This window comes from Thalassophryne amazonica, chromosome 21 (assembly GCF_902500255.1).
Source record: "Thalassophryne amazonica chromosome 21, fThaAma1.1, whole genome shotgun sequence".
Taxonomy (NCBI): domain Eukaryota; kingdom Metazoa; phylum Chordata; class Actinopteri; order Batrachoidiformes; family Batrachoididae; genus Thalassophryne; species Thalassophryne amazonica.
Genome location: NC_047123.1, coordinates 24,914,724 through 24,931,608, shown reverse-complemented (window position 1 = coordinate 24,931,608; position 16,885 = coordinate 24,914,724). Strand labels below are relative to the sequence as shown.

Genomic DNA, 16,885 nt, shown 5'->3' with positions numbered 1-16,885 from the left:
GAGTGAAAAAACAAAACTACTTGCAGGACAGGTACCCTCCAGGAATACACTTGGGCACCTGTTCTATACAGACTCACAGAATCACAGATGCCCAGTCTTAAACCTTGTGTTATGAAATCAAGTGCACTAACCACTTGGCCAACACACTGTCCAGGACCACAGAGTAGAAGTAATGTATATTTAGGTTATTGTAGCTATTATCCGGCCTGCCTAAAATAAACTGACTATAGAAGTCATTACTTTGTTGTGTATTCTCAAGAGCACAGAGTTAGTTATTCAATTATTTTGGCTCTGATTCTCTAATTTACGGTGTAGACATGTTGCCTGTGAGATGAATAAGTGCAAATAAGTGCATTACTGTAATATAATAATATAAATGTAATTTACAGACGCCAAAATTTCCGTTAGAAATTTGATGGCATAAAAAAATTAAACGTGATAAAGCACATGGATGTGCAGATTTTGCATATCCACAGTGGTTTTGTGGTGTCAAAGTAAACAGATAATGAATCAAGCATTTAAAGTTAAGAACTTGACAGAAATGAAATTTGTCATGTGTGTTTGATTTGTATACTGGAAAGGCTGTCACAGTCAAACAAACTTAGGAACACAGTGACCATAGGTCCTACGCACATCCTTATCTTTAGCTCCCACCCTAGTGATATGCACAAAATGCACAGGCCAAGTGAGCATCAATTACCCTAATGCTAGTTTCCAATTGTACAAATTTTTACCTTGGAAAAAATTTTCAAGGTCAAAGTCCTGTTAGAAGCGGCTTTTCATAAGCTAAATTAGATGTGAACAACTTTTACGAGTATGTATTTAGTTCATTCACCTGAATCAAAGGTTTTTTGTGGTGTTGTCGGGGTTTTTTTTTTTCAAGTTTTTGGTTTCTGAATTCTTTTTCTGATAATTTTCACAGATTATTGGTTATCGCTATGCACAATTTGTCATTGCTTTTTGGCACTTGGTTTCTACAACCCCTGGCAAAAATTATGGAATCACCGGCCTCGGAGGATGTTCATTCAGTTGTTTAATTTTGTAGAAAAAAAGCAGATCACAGACATGACACAAAACTAAAGTAATTTCAAATGGCAACTTTCTGGCTTTAAGAAACACTATAAGAAATCAGGAAAAAAAATTGTTGCAGTCAGTAACGGTTACTTTTTTAGACCAAGCAGAGGGAAAAAAAATATGGAATCACTCAATTCTGAGGAAAAAATTATGGAATCATGAAAAACAAAAGAACGCTCCAACACATCACTAGTATTTTGGCTTTTATAACAGCTTGCAGTCTCTGAGGCATGGACTTAATGAGTGACAAACAGCACTCTTCATCAATCTGGTTCCAACTTTCTCTGATTGCTGTTGCCAGATCAGCTTTGCAGGTTGGAGCCTTGTCATGGACCATTTTCTTCAACTTCCACCAAAGATTTTCAATCGGATTAGGATCTGGTCTATTTGCAGGCCATGACATTGACCCTATGTCTTTTTGCAAGGAATGTTTTCACAGTTTTTGCTCTATGGAAAGATGCATTATCATCTTGAAACATCGCCAAACATCCTTTCAATTGATGGGATAAGAAAAGTGTCCAAAATATCAACGTAAACTTGTGCATTTATTGATGATGTAATGACAGCCATCTCCCCAGTGCCTTTACCTGTCATGCAGCCCCATATCATCAATAGTAAGTCCCTTCGGCTGCTCCCTTGTTTACACTCGGGGTCGCCACAGCAAATCCAAGGTGGATCTGCATGTTGAACTGGCACAGGTTTTACGCCGGATGCCCTTCTTGACGCAACTCCACATTACATGGAGAAATGTGGCAGGGGTGGGATTTGAACCCGGAACCTTCTGATCTGAAACCAAGCACATTAACCACTTGGCCACCACCCCTATATCATCAATGACTGTGGAAATTTACATGTTCTCTTCAGGCAGTCATCTTTATAAATCTCATTGGAAGGGCACCAAACAAAAGCTCCAGCATCATCACCTTGCCCAATGCAGATTCGAGATTCATCACTGAATATGACTTTCATCCAGTCATCCACAGTCCAAGATTGCTTTTCCTTAGTCCATTGTAACCTTGTTTTTTTCTGTTTAGGTGTTAATGATGGCTTGCGTTTAGCTTTTCTGTATGTAAATCCCATTTCCTTTAGGCGGTTTCTTACAGTTCGGTCACAGACGTTGACTCCAGTTTCCTCCCATTCGTTCCTCATTTGTTTTGTTGTGCATTTTCGATTTTTGAGACATATTGCTTTAAGTTTTCTGTCTTGATGCTTTGATGTCTTCCTTGGTCTACCAATATGTTTGCCTTTAAGAGCCTTCCCATGTTGTTTGTATTTGGTCCAGAGTTTACACAGCTGACTGTGAACAACCAACATCTTTTGCAACACTGCGTGATGATTAACCCTCTTTTAAGAGTTTGATAATCCTCTCCTTTGTTTCAATTGACATCTCTCGTGTTGGAGCCATGATTCATGTCAGTCCACTTGGTGCAACAGCTCTCCAAGGTGTGATCACTCCTTTTTAGATGCAGACTAACGAGCAGATCTGATTTGATGCAGGTGTTAGTTTTGGGGATGAAAATTTACAGGGTGATTCCATAATTTATTCCTCAGAATTGAGTGAGTCCATATTTTTTTCCCTCTGCTTGGTCTAAAAAAAGTAACCGTTACTGACTGCCACAATTTTGTTTTCTTGATTTCTTATAGTGTTTCTTAAAGCCAGAAAGTTGCCATTTGAAATAACTTTAGTTTTGTGTCATGTCTGTGATCTGCTTTTTTTCTACAAAATTAACCAACTGAATGAACATCCTCTGAGGCCGGTGATTCCATAATGTTTGCCAGGGGTTGTAGAAGATACACAAACAGGCATAAAATTGGAACCTCCACCCAATTGTGGTGGTGTAGGTAAATCTGTAAGAGAAAAATCAGAGTTATTAAGGCACTTTTGACTGAGATTTAATGCAAAATGTACACCAAATGGGCTTTGCAATATTAAATTCAAATGTCCACAAAATCCACAATCTGGATAAAACTTTATCAGGCAACAGTGAGTACCAGTCTGCACCTCACTTTCAAATAGGAGAGTGATTGGGGTACGTTTGATTACGATATAATGTAAAAAAAAAAAAAAAAAAATACATTAAATGGGGTTTTCAATGTTAAATTTAAATGGCCGCAAAATCGACAATACAGATCAGATCTGGATAAAACTTTTTCAGATGATAAAAGGATAACATCCTAAGTGACACTCTCAAATATGAAAGAAATTCAATCTTTCTGACAGTAATGAATTTTTGAAAATTCATTCAATGTTAAACGATAAGGATTTTTCCAGTTTTCCAAGATTGTGCTTTGACCAATGACCTTGAAAATGTAATTGGTTGTTGCTGATCATGATATGAATCCTTTGTAAAAAAAACAAAACAAAAACAAAACATAACTATATATGAAAAATTGTGGGTTACAGGCTGTTCACAAACAAACAGAGATGAACTTCCACTGAACTTTGTTGACAGAGGTAAAAATTTATTTTAAGATCAACCTCATAATGTGAGCTGCAGCAGGTGGATGCGCTCTGGTACCTACTTGGAGCACTGAAGTTCCCCTTGAACCAAAGTTACCATGTGTTTGGTTCACATCACCAAGACTGAACGGAGGTGGTAACAAGTGCGCCTGGGTTCTGTTTGTACCGAGACAATCTGCTATTGCTTCTGGGAACTTGATGCCTGTTCCCTTCAGCCACAGTTATGGGTTTGTGGTCGTAGCACTGTATTCTCCAAGGCCTGAACAGCCAATCTCAAAATCCAATTTTACAAGTGTAGCCATCATTTCTTTGAAACCGTAGATTGCTATAGCCCTGCAATAGACTGGTACCCTCTGCCTGGCAGTCTATGACTGCTGGGATAGACTCCTCCACTCCATCCTTAAACTGCTCTTACACCTGACAGATTTGATGCTCAATTCCTCCAAGCAACACCTGGGTGTGCTGCACAACACCGCCAAATCAGAAAAAGCTGGTGAAACTCATGCTTAATTTTGCTCATTTCAAGGTGGTGCGGTGCAAGTTTGGCACCACTCGCCATCCAATTTTCACACAGAGCATGGAAAAGGCTAACCCTGAGATATTCTATGGGCCGTGACAAAATCACTTACAGTTTTCTTCAGCGTCACATGACTCACTGGCAGTTATTATGAGTTATTATAGCGTAGAAATACAATGTGTATTTGTGAGTATGATTTACTTGCGTATGTAAGGAAATATATTTTTTTAATTTCTGTTGTTAGGGCCTTGGTATGGCTTCTGAGTATTCAGAGGGCTTGGATATCGCTAAATTAGCAGCAGCAAACGTGAAGCTGGACAATGGAAAAATAATTCTACACAATGGATAGATGTTCAATATCCCGATATTTATTCCTACCTCAGATACACCAGGTATTTATGAAAGAAATATAATGAATTAGTTACACGTTACATTTTATGGTGTTACTGTTACGAGTGTCTAAATGTAATTTTAACTCTAAGAGCACCACTACATTTATATCATACAACGAATGACAAAATATTTAAATTTATTAATGTCTTAACTTTCTGAAAAGCGAATTTTAGACATACCATTAATGAAATGTTGACCACATATTCTGCCATTTTTACATGGTGCATATGCTGATCCATCTCAGTTGAGGGTTTTTTTTTTAAGTGAATTCACCAAAAACAGTAGCGAAATTGCATCAACTTAAAATGTGCACTATTTATAAAAGTACATCCTGGCTCAACTGTTGTCAAGCCAGTCGGCGTTGCTAAGCGTGTGAATGATGGAAGAATTTAGGACAAGATCAACTGAGTGCACACAAAGTTTGACTGTAGTGTAGTGAGATGTGGAGAATCTGTCCAAAAATCCAGACACAAAAAGAGACATTCTTCAACTGTTGCGGAGTGGTGTGCCTGCTCGGGAGGACTCAGTGTCAAGCGTATCTGGGTGAGAGCTGTTTGGGGGAAATCAGCTGAAGTGCACCAAGGAAATATGGTGAGAAAGCCGATTCTTTCAGCTTCTCCCTGTATTACTTATGGGTTACCGCAGCTTTATTTGAAACAAGTTTTACGGCAGATCCACTTCCTGAGGCAACTCCACATTCAACGCATAATGGGTAGGGGTGGTCTTGAACTGAAAACCTTTTACTCTGAAATCAAGAGCACGAATCGCTTGCCCACCAAGCTGCCCTCAGCCAGGACTAAAGAGAGGTATGAGGACATCTGCAATCTTCCATCAATTCCAAAAGTAGGTAACAGACTTTACCTGCAAAGGCATGGACTTGTCTTCTGCCACGGAGGACTCTTTCATGGTCATCTCTTTTTCGCCACTCAGGCTGTCAGGGGGCTTCAGTGTAGCGGGCTCTGGAGGCGGAGGACCAGGCTGGGGCTCGTTAGGTTGTGGTGGAGGAGGCGGAGGAGGCTGAGCCACATCCTGCTGAGGAACAGGAGGCTCTCGCACCGGTGGCTGATCGTGTCTGTAGTACGACTGCGCTCCAGCGCTATTGTCTACCTGTCCATACCCTTCTGAATACCATGAAGACCCAGCAGGGCCGCTTGAGGGTCCGCCGCCGTACGTACTAGGAGCGTTGCTGTGATGTAAAACGGACTGAAGCTGTTTCTGGTGGAGCATCTGGAGCTGCTGCATCTGCTGCCGGTGCTGCTCCTGCAGGCTGGAGAACATCGAGCCACTGTTCGAGGCCTCGAAGCCGCCGTATCCCGTCGGTGGGGGGTGCCCGGCAACCAGTGGTTTACGGGGTCCGGTGCCCCCAAAGTTCTGCGATTGAGAGCCACCATAATTCCCCCAAGAAGGATACATTCCGCTGAAAATAGACGTCGCCTGCAGTGATGTGGAAGGCCTTTGTCCTCGCGCACGCTGGGCTAATAGCTAATTTCCTGTTAGCTCAGCAAAACGGCATACTTACACTTCCTGCCTGAATCGTTCAGCAATAAAAACAAACTTTAAAAAGATACTGCGTTTGTACACCGAAACAGTTTTCTGAAATTGGACGTTTTTTGTTGTGAAAATTGTAGCAAAACATTACGAAACCACGGCGACAGAATGGCCGCTGCGCCAATAATGTTGTAGCGGAAATACGTCACAGACTTTGCAACCCTTTCCGGGTATTATTTATTATTATTATTATTATTATTATTATTATTATTATTATTATTATTATTATTATTATTACAACCCCTGACAAAAATTATGGAATCACCGGCCTCGGAGGATGTTCATTCAGTTGTTTAATTTTGTAGAGAAAAAGCAGATCACAGACATGACACAAAACTAAAGTCATTTCAAATGGCAACTTTCTGGCTTTAATAAACTCTATAAGAAATCAAGAAAAAAAAATGTGGCAGTCAGTAACGGTTACTTTTTTAGACCAAGCAGAGGGAAAAAAAAATATGGAATCACTTAATTCTGAGGAAAAAAATCATGGAATCACGAAAAACAAAAGAACGCTCCAACACATCACTAGTATTTTGTTGCACCACCTCTGGCTTTTATAACAGCTTGCAGTCTCTGAGGCATGGACTTAATGAGTGACAAACAGTACTCTTCATCAATCTGGCTCCAACTTTCTCTGACTGCTGTTGCCAGATCAGCTTTGCAGGTTGGAACCTTGTCATGGACCATTTTCTTCAACTTCCACCAAAGATTTTCAATTGGATTAAGATCCGGACTATTTGCAGGCCATGACATTGACCCTGTCTTTTTGCAAGGAATGTTTTCACAGTTTTTGCTCTATGGAAAGATACATTATCATCTTGAAAAATGATTTCATCATCCCCAAACATCCTTTCAACTGATGGGATAAGAAAAGTGTCCAAAATATCAACGTAAACTTGTGCATTTATTGATGATGTAATGACAGCCATCTCCCCAGTGCCTTTACCTGACATGCAGCCCCATATCATCAATGACTGTGGAAATTTACATGTTCTCTTCAGGCAGTCATCTTTATAAATCTCATTGGAACGGCACCAAACAAAAGTTCCAGCATCATCACCTTGCCCAATGCAGATTCGAGATTCATCACTGAATATGACTTTCATCCAGTCATCCACAGTCCACGATTGCTTTTCCTTAGCCCATTGTAACCTTGTTTTTTTCTGTTTAGGTGTTAATGATGGCTTTCATTTAGCTTTTCTCTATGTAAATCCCATTTCCTTTAGGCGGTTTCTTACAGTTCGGTAACAGACGTTGACTCCAGTTTCCTCCCATTTGTTCCTCATTTGTTTTGTTGTTCATTTTTGATTTTTGAGACATACTGCTTTAAGTTTTCTGTCTTGACGCTTTGATGTCTTCCTTGGTCTACCAGTATGTTTGCCTTTAACAACCCTCCCATGTTGTTTGTATTTGGTCCAGAGTTTAGACACAGCTGACTGTGAACAACCAACATCTTTTGCAACATTGCGTGATGATTTACCCTCTTTTAAGAGTTTGATAATCCTCTCCTTTGTTTCAATTGACATCTCTCGTGTTGGAGCTATGATTCATGTCAGTCCACTTGGTGCAACAGCTCTCCAAGGTGTGATCACTCCTTTTTAGATGCAGACTAATGAGCAGATCTGATTTGATGCAGGTGTTAGTTTTGGGGATGAAAATTTACAGGGTGATTCCATAATTTATTCCTCAGAATTGAGTGAGTCCATATTTTTTTCCCTCTGCTTGGTCTAAAAAAGTAACTGTTACTGACTGCCACAATGTTTTTTTTCCTGATTTCTTATAGTGTTTCTTAAAGCCAGAAAGTTGCCATTTGAAATTACTTTAGTTTTGTGTCATGTCTGTGATCTGCTTTTTTTCTACAAAATTAAACAACTGAATGAACATCCTCAGAGGCCGGTGATTCCATAATTTTTTGCCAGGGGTTGTATTATTATTATTATTATATCCCCTGTATGAAATTTGATGTAACACATTTACATTGATTGTATACATATAGACATGCTTTAAATTTTACTGTGTTGCAATCAGTCTACGTTCATAATGGGTGTTTGTTTTTATCCTACTGATGCTAATTATATTTTAATTTATGCTTTATGATGTGCAACTGTCAACGTAAAGAACTTTGGAATGTATAATCTAAAATCGCAATAATTATATTATTGGTGTTATATTTCTTCTGCTTTTTAAAATGTTATTTTTTTTAACAAACATGCATATTTTATATTCACGTTTTTAAAGTTTTATTGCATGTAGTGCAAATAACTTTAATTACAATGATTTATTTTACTGTGTATCATGTGCAACTGTTGATGTACAACAAAACACAAAAATTCTGAACAAGTGTTACAAAAGCCTAAAACTAAACAAATAAATAAAATAAAACATACATCCTCTATCACATATGCACAAGACATGTCAAAAATAGAATAAAACTGAGGCCCACACCCCATATTATTTTCTATTATAATTGTATTGGGGCATCTCTGGGCCCCTGTCAATTATATATATATATATATATATATATATATATATGAAAATTCAGTAAGGTATATGTATGTGTGTTTGTGGGGCGTCCAAACAAGCCACAGGATGGAGACCTTTCCAGAGAAAAGAGCAGCATCTGGGGTGGCTTTTCATTGTCAACAAATACACTTGTCAAATTAACTGCCACATTTATGCAATGGAAGTCAGTGTTTGTGACAGAATGAGACAAAATAAACCAATCTGGTCAGTGACTGCTCAGAGGGCCTGTTTCCAGGTGACATTTGGAACATTTTTGTGTTTAGGTTGTTAAAAACACAACAGGTACACAATTCATATTTCATATTAGAACGATTTTATTATTAACACTGTTCTGAAACATTTTGTTTGGGTCTCCAGTACTTTACACAATGTACGTAAACCCGATTCATGGCTGCGATCAACTTTTCCTCACTTGGTCCTGACCAATGTGTCAGAGAGAGAGAGAGAGAGAAAGAGAAAAAAGAGAGAGAATGAGAACAACAACAAAAAACACAAAAAGCACATATATACAAAAGTTCATTGACAGTGTTTTGCCTGACACATTATGTTACGATAAATCAACACATTCCACAAGGATTTCTTTTAGTCTCATGAGTAAGGGTTGCAAGAGACTACAAAGGTGTCTATTAACTGTGGCGTCCTCGACAGGAGCCTCACTCTTGAACAACTGCAGCTGTTTGCATTTCAGTCAAAATGACAAATCAGTTATGACTGAACAAGCTATTCAACAACGTATAAAAAGAAGTCAGAGATTAAGTAACTGCTCAAGCAACTTACAGTGCATACGGAAAGTATTCACAGCACTTCACCTTTTCCACATTTATGTTACAGCCTTATTCCAATTTTTTCTCAAAATTCTACACACGATACCCCATAATGACAATGTGAAAAAAGTGTTTTATTTTTTTTTTTTTTAGGTTTTTGCAAATTTATTTAAAAAAATCACATGTACTTAAGTATCCACGGCCTTTGCCATGAAGATCAAACTTGAGCTCAGGTGCCTCCTGTTTCCACTGATCATCCTCAAGATGCTTCTACAGCTTAATTCGAGTCCATCTGTGGTAAATTCAGTTGATTGGACATGATTTGGAAAGGCACACACCTAGACATGTCGCCAGCTGCATATTGTCACGGTAGCGACTGACGTGACATGGAAGCAAAGCGGAAGTGAAATTGCCGTGACAAAATTAATACACAGAAACGCCAAGGAGCGAAGTGCCATGCTTTAAAAATAACCCGATTGCATATTTGAAGAGAAAGAGAGGAGTTGATGTATTTTTTTTTTTTTTTTTTGCCATCTCACTGCTGATGAGCACTGAATGGAGTTGTGGCAATCACCTCTGTCGATACTGCTTCTGATACGGACCATAGACTGACTGGGGTGACTCCTGTTTAATTAAGGCGGGCATGTCAAAATATAGCGGGCTCTGGAGGCGGAGGACCAGGCTGGGGCTCGTTAGGTTGTGGTGGAGGAGGCGGAGGAGGCTGAGCCACATCCTGCTGAGGAACAGGAGGCTCTCGCACCGGTGGCTGATCGTGTCTGTAGTACGACTGCGCTCCAGCGCTATTGTCTACCTGTCCATACCCTTCTGAATACCATGAAGACCCAGCAGGGCCGCTTGAGGGTCCGCCGCCGTACGTACTAGGAGCGTTGCTGTGATGTAAAACGGACTGAAGCTGTTTCTGGTGGAGCATCTGGAGCTGCTGCATCTGCTGCCGGTGCTGCTCCTGCAGGCTGGAGAACATCGAGCCACTGTTCGAGGCCTCGAAGCCGCCGTATCCCGTCGGTGGGGGGTGCCCGGCAACCAGTGGTTTACGGGGTCCGGTGCCCCCAAAGTTCTGCGATTGAGAGCCACCATAATTCCCCCAAGAAGGATACATTCCGCTGAAAATAGACGTCGCCTGCAGTGATGTGGAAGGCCTTTGTCCTCGCGCACGCTGGGCTAATAGCTAATTTCCTGTTAGCTCAGCAAAACGGCATACTTACACTTCCTGCCTGAATCGTTCAGCAATAAAAACAAACTTAAAAAAGATACTGCGTTTGTACGCCGAAACAGTTTTCTGAAATTGGACGTTTTTTGTTGTGAAAATTGTAGCAAAACATTACGAAACCACGGCGACAGAATGGCCGCTGCGCCAATAATGTTGTAGCGGAAATACGTCACAGACTTTGCAACCCTTTCCGGGTATTATTTATTATTATTATTATTATTATTATTATTACAACCCCTGACAAAAATTATGGAATCACCGGCCTCGGAGGATGTTCATTCAGTTGTTTAATTTTGTAGAGAAAAAGCAGATCACAGACATGACACAAAACTAAAGTCATTTCAAATGGCAACTTTCTGGCTTTAATAAACTCTATAAGAAATCAAGAAAAAAAAAATGTGGCAGTCAGTAACGGTTACTTTTTTAGACCAAGCAGAGGGAAAAAAAAATATGGAATCACTTAATCCTGAGGAAAAAAATCATGGAATCACGAAAAACAAAAGAACGCTCCAACACATCACTAGTATTTTGTTGCACCACCTCTGGCTTTTATAACAGCTTGCAGTCTCTGAGGCATGGACTTAATGAGTGACAAACAGTACTCTTCATCAATCTGGCTCCAACTTTCTCTGACTGCTGTTGCCAGATCAGCTTTGCAGGTTGGAACCTTGTCATGGACCATTTTCTTCAACTTCCACCAAAGATTTTCAATTGGATTAAGATCCGGACTATTTGCAGGCCATGACATTGACCCTGTCTTTTTGCAAGGAATGTTTTCACAGTTTTTGCTCTATGGAAAGATACATTATCATCTTGAAAAATGATTTCATCATCCCCAAACATCCTTTCAACTGATGGGATAAGAAAAGTGTCCAAAATATCAACGTAAACTTGTGCATTTATTGATGATGTAATGACAGCCATCTCCCCAGTGCCTTTACCTGACATGCAGCCCCATATCATCAATGACTGTGGAAATTTACATGTTCTCTTCAGGCAGTCATCTTTATAAATCTCATTGGAACGGCACCAAACAAAAGTTCCAGCATCATCACCTTGCCCAATGCAGATTCGAGATTCATCACTGAATATGACTTTCATCCAGTCATCCACAGTCCACGATTGCTTTTCCTTAGCCCATTGTAACCTTGTTTTTTTCTGTTTAGGTGTTAATGATGGCTTTCATTTAGCTTTTCTCTATGTAAATCCCATTTCCTTTAGGCGGTTTCTTACAGTTCGGTAACAGACGTTGACTCCAGTTTCCTCCCATTTGTTCCTCATTTGTTTTGTTCATTTTTGATTTTTGAGACATACTGCTTTAAGTTTTCTGTCTTGACGCTTTGATGTCTTCCTTGGTCTACCAGTATGTTTGCCTTTAACAACCCTCCCATGTTGTTTGTATTTGGTCCAGAGTTTAGACACAGCTGACTGTGAACAACCAACATCTTTTGCAACATTGCGTGATGATTTACCCTCTTTTAAGAGTTTGATAATCCTCTCCTTTGTTTCAATTGACATCTCTCGTGTTGGAGCTATGATTCATGTCAGTCCACTTGGTGCAACAGCTCTCCAAGGTGTGATCACTCCTTTTTAGATGCAGACTAACGAGCAGATCTGATTTGATGCAGGTGTTAGTTTTGGGGATGAAAATTTACAGGGTGATTCCATAATTTATTCCTCAGAATTGAGTGAGTCCATATTTTTTTCCCTCTGCTTGGTCTAAAAAAGTAACTGTTACTGACTGCCACAATGTTTTTTTTTCCTGATTTCTTATAGTGTTTCTTAAAGCCAGAAAGTTGCCATTTGAAATTACTTTAGTTTTGTGTCATGTCTGTGATCTGCTTTTTTTCTACAAAATTAAACAACTGAATGAACATCCTCAGAGGCCGGTGATTCCATAATTTTTTGCCAGGGGTTGTATTATTATTATTATATCCCCTGTATGAAATTTGATGTAACACATTTACATTGATTGTATACATATAGACATGCTTTAAATTTTACTGTGTTGCAATCAGTCTACGTTCATAATGGGTGTTTGTTTTTATCCTACTGATGCTAATTATATTTTAATTTATGCTTTATGATGTGCAACTGTCAACGTAAAGAACTTTGGAATGTATAATCTAAAATCGCAATAATTATATTATTGGTGTTATATTTCTTCTGCTTTTTAAAATGTTATTTTTTTTAACAAACATGCATATTTTATATTCACGTTTTTAAAGTTTTATTGCATGTAGTGCAAATAACTTTAATTACAATGATTTATTTTACTGTGTATCATGTGCAACTGTTGATGTACAACAAAACACAAAAATTCTGAACAAGTGTTACAAAAGCCTAAAACTAAACAAATAAATAAAATAAAACATACATCCTCTATCACATATGCACAAGACATGTCAAAAATAGAATAAAACTGAGGCCCACACCCCATATTATTTTCTATTATAATTGTATTGGGGCATCTCTGGGCCCCTGTCAATTATATATATATATATATATATATATATATATATATATATATATATATATGAAAATTCAGTAAGGTATATGTATGTGTGTTTGTGGGGCGTCCAAACAAGCCACAGGATGGAGACCTTTCCAGAGAAAAGAGCAGCATCTGGGGTGGCTTTTCATTGTCAACAAATACACTTGTCAAATTAACTGCCACATTTATGCAATGGAAGTCAGTGTTTGTGACAGAATGAGACAAAATAAACCAATCTGGTCAGTGACTGCTCAGAGGGCCTGTTTCCAGGTGACATTTGGAACATTTTTGTGTTTAGGTTGTTAAAAACACAACAGGTACACAATTCATATTTCATATTAGAACGATTTTATTATTAACACTGTTCTGAAACATTTTGTTTGGGTCTCCAGTACTTTACACAATGTACGTAAACCCGATTCATGGCTGCGATCAACTTTTCCTCACTTGGTCCTGACCAATGTGTCAGAGAGAGAGAGAGAGAGAAAGAGAAAAAAGAGAGAGAATGAGAACAACAACAAAAAACACAAAAAGCACATATATACAAAAGTTCATTGACAGTGTTTTGCCTGACACATTATGTTACGATAAATCAACACATTCCACAAGGATTTCTTTTAGTCTCATGAGTAAGGGTTGCAAGAGACTACAAAGGTGTCTATTAACTGTGGCGTCCTCGACAGGAGCCTCACTCTTGAACAACTGCAGCTGTTTGCATTTCAGTCAAAATGACAAATCAGTTATGACTGAACAAGCTATTCAACAACGTATAAAAAGAAGTCAGAGATTAAGTAACTGCTCAAGCAACTTACAGTGCATACGGAAAGTATTCACAGCACTTCACCTTTTCCACATTTATGATACAGCCTTATTCCAATTTTTTCTCAAAATTCTACACACAATACCCCATAATGACAATGTGAAAAAAAGTGTTTTTTTTTTTTTAGGTTTTTGCAAATTTATTTAAAAAAATCACATGTACTTAAGTATCCACGGCCTTTGCCATGAAGATCAAACTTGAGCTCAGGTGCCTCCTGTTTCCACTGATCATCCTCAAGATGCTTCTACAGCTTAATTCGAGTCCATCTGTGGTAAATTCAGTTGATTGGACATGATTTGGAAAGGCACACACCTAGACATGTCGCCAGCTGCATATTGTCACGGTAGCGACTGACGTGACATGGAAGCAAAGCGGAAGTGAAATTGCCGTGACAAAATTAATACACAGAAACGCCAAGGAGCGAAGTGCCATGCTTTAAAAATAACCCGATTGCATATTTGAAGAGAAAGAGAGGAGTTGATGTATTTTTTTTTTTGCCATCTCACTGCTGATGAGCACTGAATGGAGTTGTGGCAATCACCTCTGTCGATACTGCTTCTGATACGGACCATAGACTGACTGGGGTGACTCCTGTTTAATTAAGGCGGGCATGTCAAAATATGCTTTCATTTGACTTGATATCGATCTTCGATGTCCCTACTTTCAAATAATTAAATGTGAAGCTCATTCAATGCTATTGTTCGATTAATATCGTCTTAGCAACAAATGCTTTTGGACGGGAATATTTTTGCAGAACATCAGTTGACACCACACTGGTTTGCAGCCCCAACATTATGGGAAAGACTATGAGTTTGTAGATGTGTGTGTAATCGAGACACACCAGCAAGACAGACGGTGCCAGTGTGGTACACTGTGATGGTAGTCTCATGTTCTTCCATCCTCCATACGGTGCCACTGAAGATCTCTGGATTAAAGCTGACAAGCAAACATTGACAAATACGTCAGGGAAAAAATACTGTTATAAAACTGTGAAATATAAATGAACTCAGAATAGCTGTGTAATAAAAACATTTTGTATATGTCACCTTCGTTTTGCGCAACATCATTATGTAAACACAAACTGCACATGTGATGGTTAAACCACTAGAGGTCAACCTACCTTTGCAAACCCTGAACACGTGAGTGACCTTAGACTTTAAATATTTTATGTTATGAAGTAGTACGGGAATAAAAGCACGGTAAAACCTGTGAAATGTGAAGACGACTCAGTAACACATAGTTGTTGAGGTGAACCTGAATCATAGTCAAAGTGACAAAGTTTGACAAGTGACAAAGTTTTTTAATTCGGCACACAAAATATTCAAATAGAAAAAAAATGAACAATTCCACAAACAAACACAGACAAAACTAGTGAGTCCGAAAGGGTGTGGGCTGAAGCAAAGCTTATTAGCGCCCACCCCTGCTAGTACAAGTCCAACAATTCTAATCAGTCATATTTACATAAATATAAATTCACTACTACATGTCGACACACAGACATACACATCAATATACTATTCACTTATAATTATATTTATATAGTACCAGATCATAAGAAAGTCGAATCAAGGCACTTTACGCCAGTAAGGACTAACCTTACCAACCCCCAGAGCAAGCACTAGGCAACTGTGGTGAGGAAAAACTCCCTATAAGGAAGAAACCTCAAGCAGACCAGGCTCTTGGGGGTGACCCTCTGCTTGGGCTGTGCCACATATACCTATATACATACGTATATACTTTACAAACATAAATATATACATACATATACACAGTCACTTATATACATATACACCTACCCATATCTATATATCTACATACGCATATACATACCCACACATTCAAATATACAATAAGTCCCACTTATAAATTGAACATTCCATATAAATCAAATTATATTTGCTTCTTTATGATACTTAGACATAATGTTCTTTTTGAGTAGTTTCTTAAATCTCACTAAGGTACTACTCATTCTAACCTCTGTTGAACATTTGTTCCATTTCCTCACCCCAACCACAGACACACAAAAACCCTTTACATTTGTTCTTACTGGTGGTTTCATAAAAATTGCACAACCTCTTAAACTATATCTGGATTCCCTCAATCGGAACAGACTCTGGACATGTCACGGTAAGGCTTGGTTTTTCACTCGAAATAGTTTGAATTGTAATGTAATCGACCAAATCAATGAATTTTAATAAATTTAAAGACACAAATAGAGAATGAGTTGGTTCACGATATTGTTTATTGCAGATGATTCGTATGGCTCGTTTTTGCAAAAGGAATATTGGATTGGTATTTGATTTGTAAGTGTTTCCCCATGACTCAACACAATATGTCATATATGGTACCATCAGAGAATGATATAAAGTAAGTAACCCTTCTTGCGGCAGTAGGTCTTTGGCTTTATACAAAATGGCTATAGTTTTTGACAATTTTGATTTCACATAATTTATATGTGGTTTCCAGCTAAGTTTATTATCAATTATAACACCTAAAAATTTATTCTCTGTTACTAACTCAATTTCCTTATTGTTTATAGTTAAATTTTTACATTTGGGTGCCTGTTTATTTCCAAATATAATACATTTAGTTTTCCCAAGGTTGAGTGACAACTTATTAGCATCAAACCAAACCTTAAATTTTTCCAGTTCTTTCTCCACTATGTCCAGAAGCTGTTCAAGATTTTCACCGCTACAGAACACAGTTGTATCATCCGCAAAAAGGACACATCTCAGTGAACTCGACACCCAACTTATATCATTTATATAGATTATAAACAACAAAGGACCCAGCACTGAGCCCTGCGGCACCCCACATGTGACATCCCTGAGTTCAGAATTTGTATTACTGAATTGAACATACTGAAATCTGCCTTGTAAATAACTAGCTATCCATTCATATGCCAGACCTCTGATTCCATATTTCTGCAGTTTACTTAATAGTATTCCATGGTTAATTGTGTCAAACGCTTTCTGTAAATAAATAAAAAAAAAATAACACCTATTGTGTATTGTTTATTATCAATTGCAGTTGCTATACTTTCCACAAAGTCCATCAAAGCAT

The 16,885-nt window shown here is 38.5% G+C and overlaps 1 protein-coding gene across 4 annotated transcripts in view; it reads right to left on the bottom strand.

Moving 5' to 3' along the window:
- Window positions 1–6,115, bottom strand: part of ylpm1 (YLP motif containing 1) — a 49,756-nt gene extending 43,641 nt beyond the window's left edge. For 3 of the 4 annotated variants that reach the window (XM_034162387.1, XM_034162389.1, XM_034162388.1), the window contains exon 1: window positions 5,307–6,113. In XM_034162387.1, coding sequence (XP_034018278.1) covers window positions 5,307–5,858 — 552 coding nt within the window. In that variant the 5' untranslated portion in view covers window positions 5,859–6,113. Of the gene's footprint in view, window positions 1–5,306 lie in introns of all 4 variants that reach the window. The other variant, XM_034162390.1, reaches the window with a different exon arrangement.
- Between the last annotated feature and the right edge of the window lie 10,770 nt (window positions 6,116–16,885).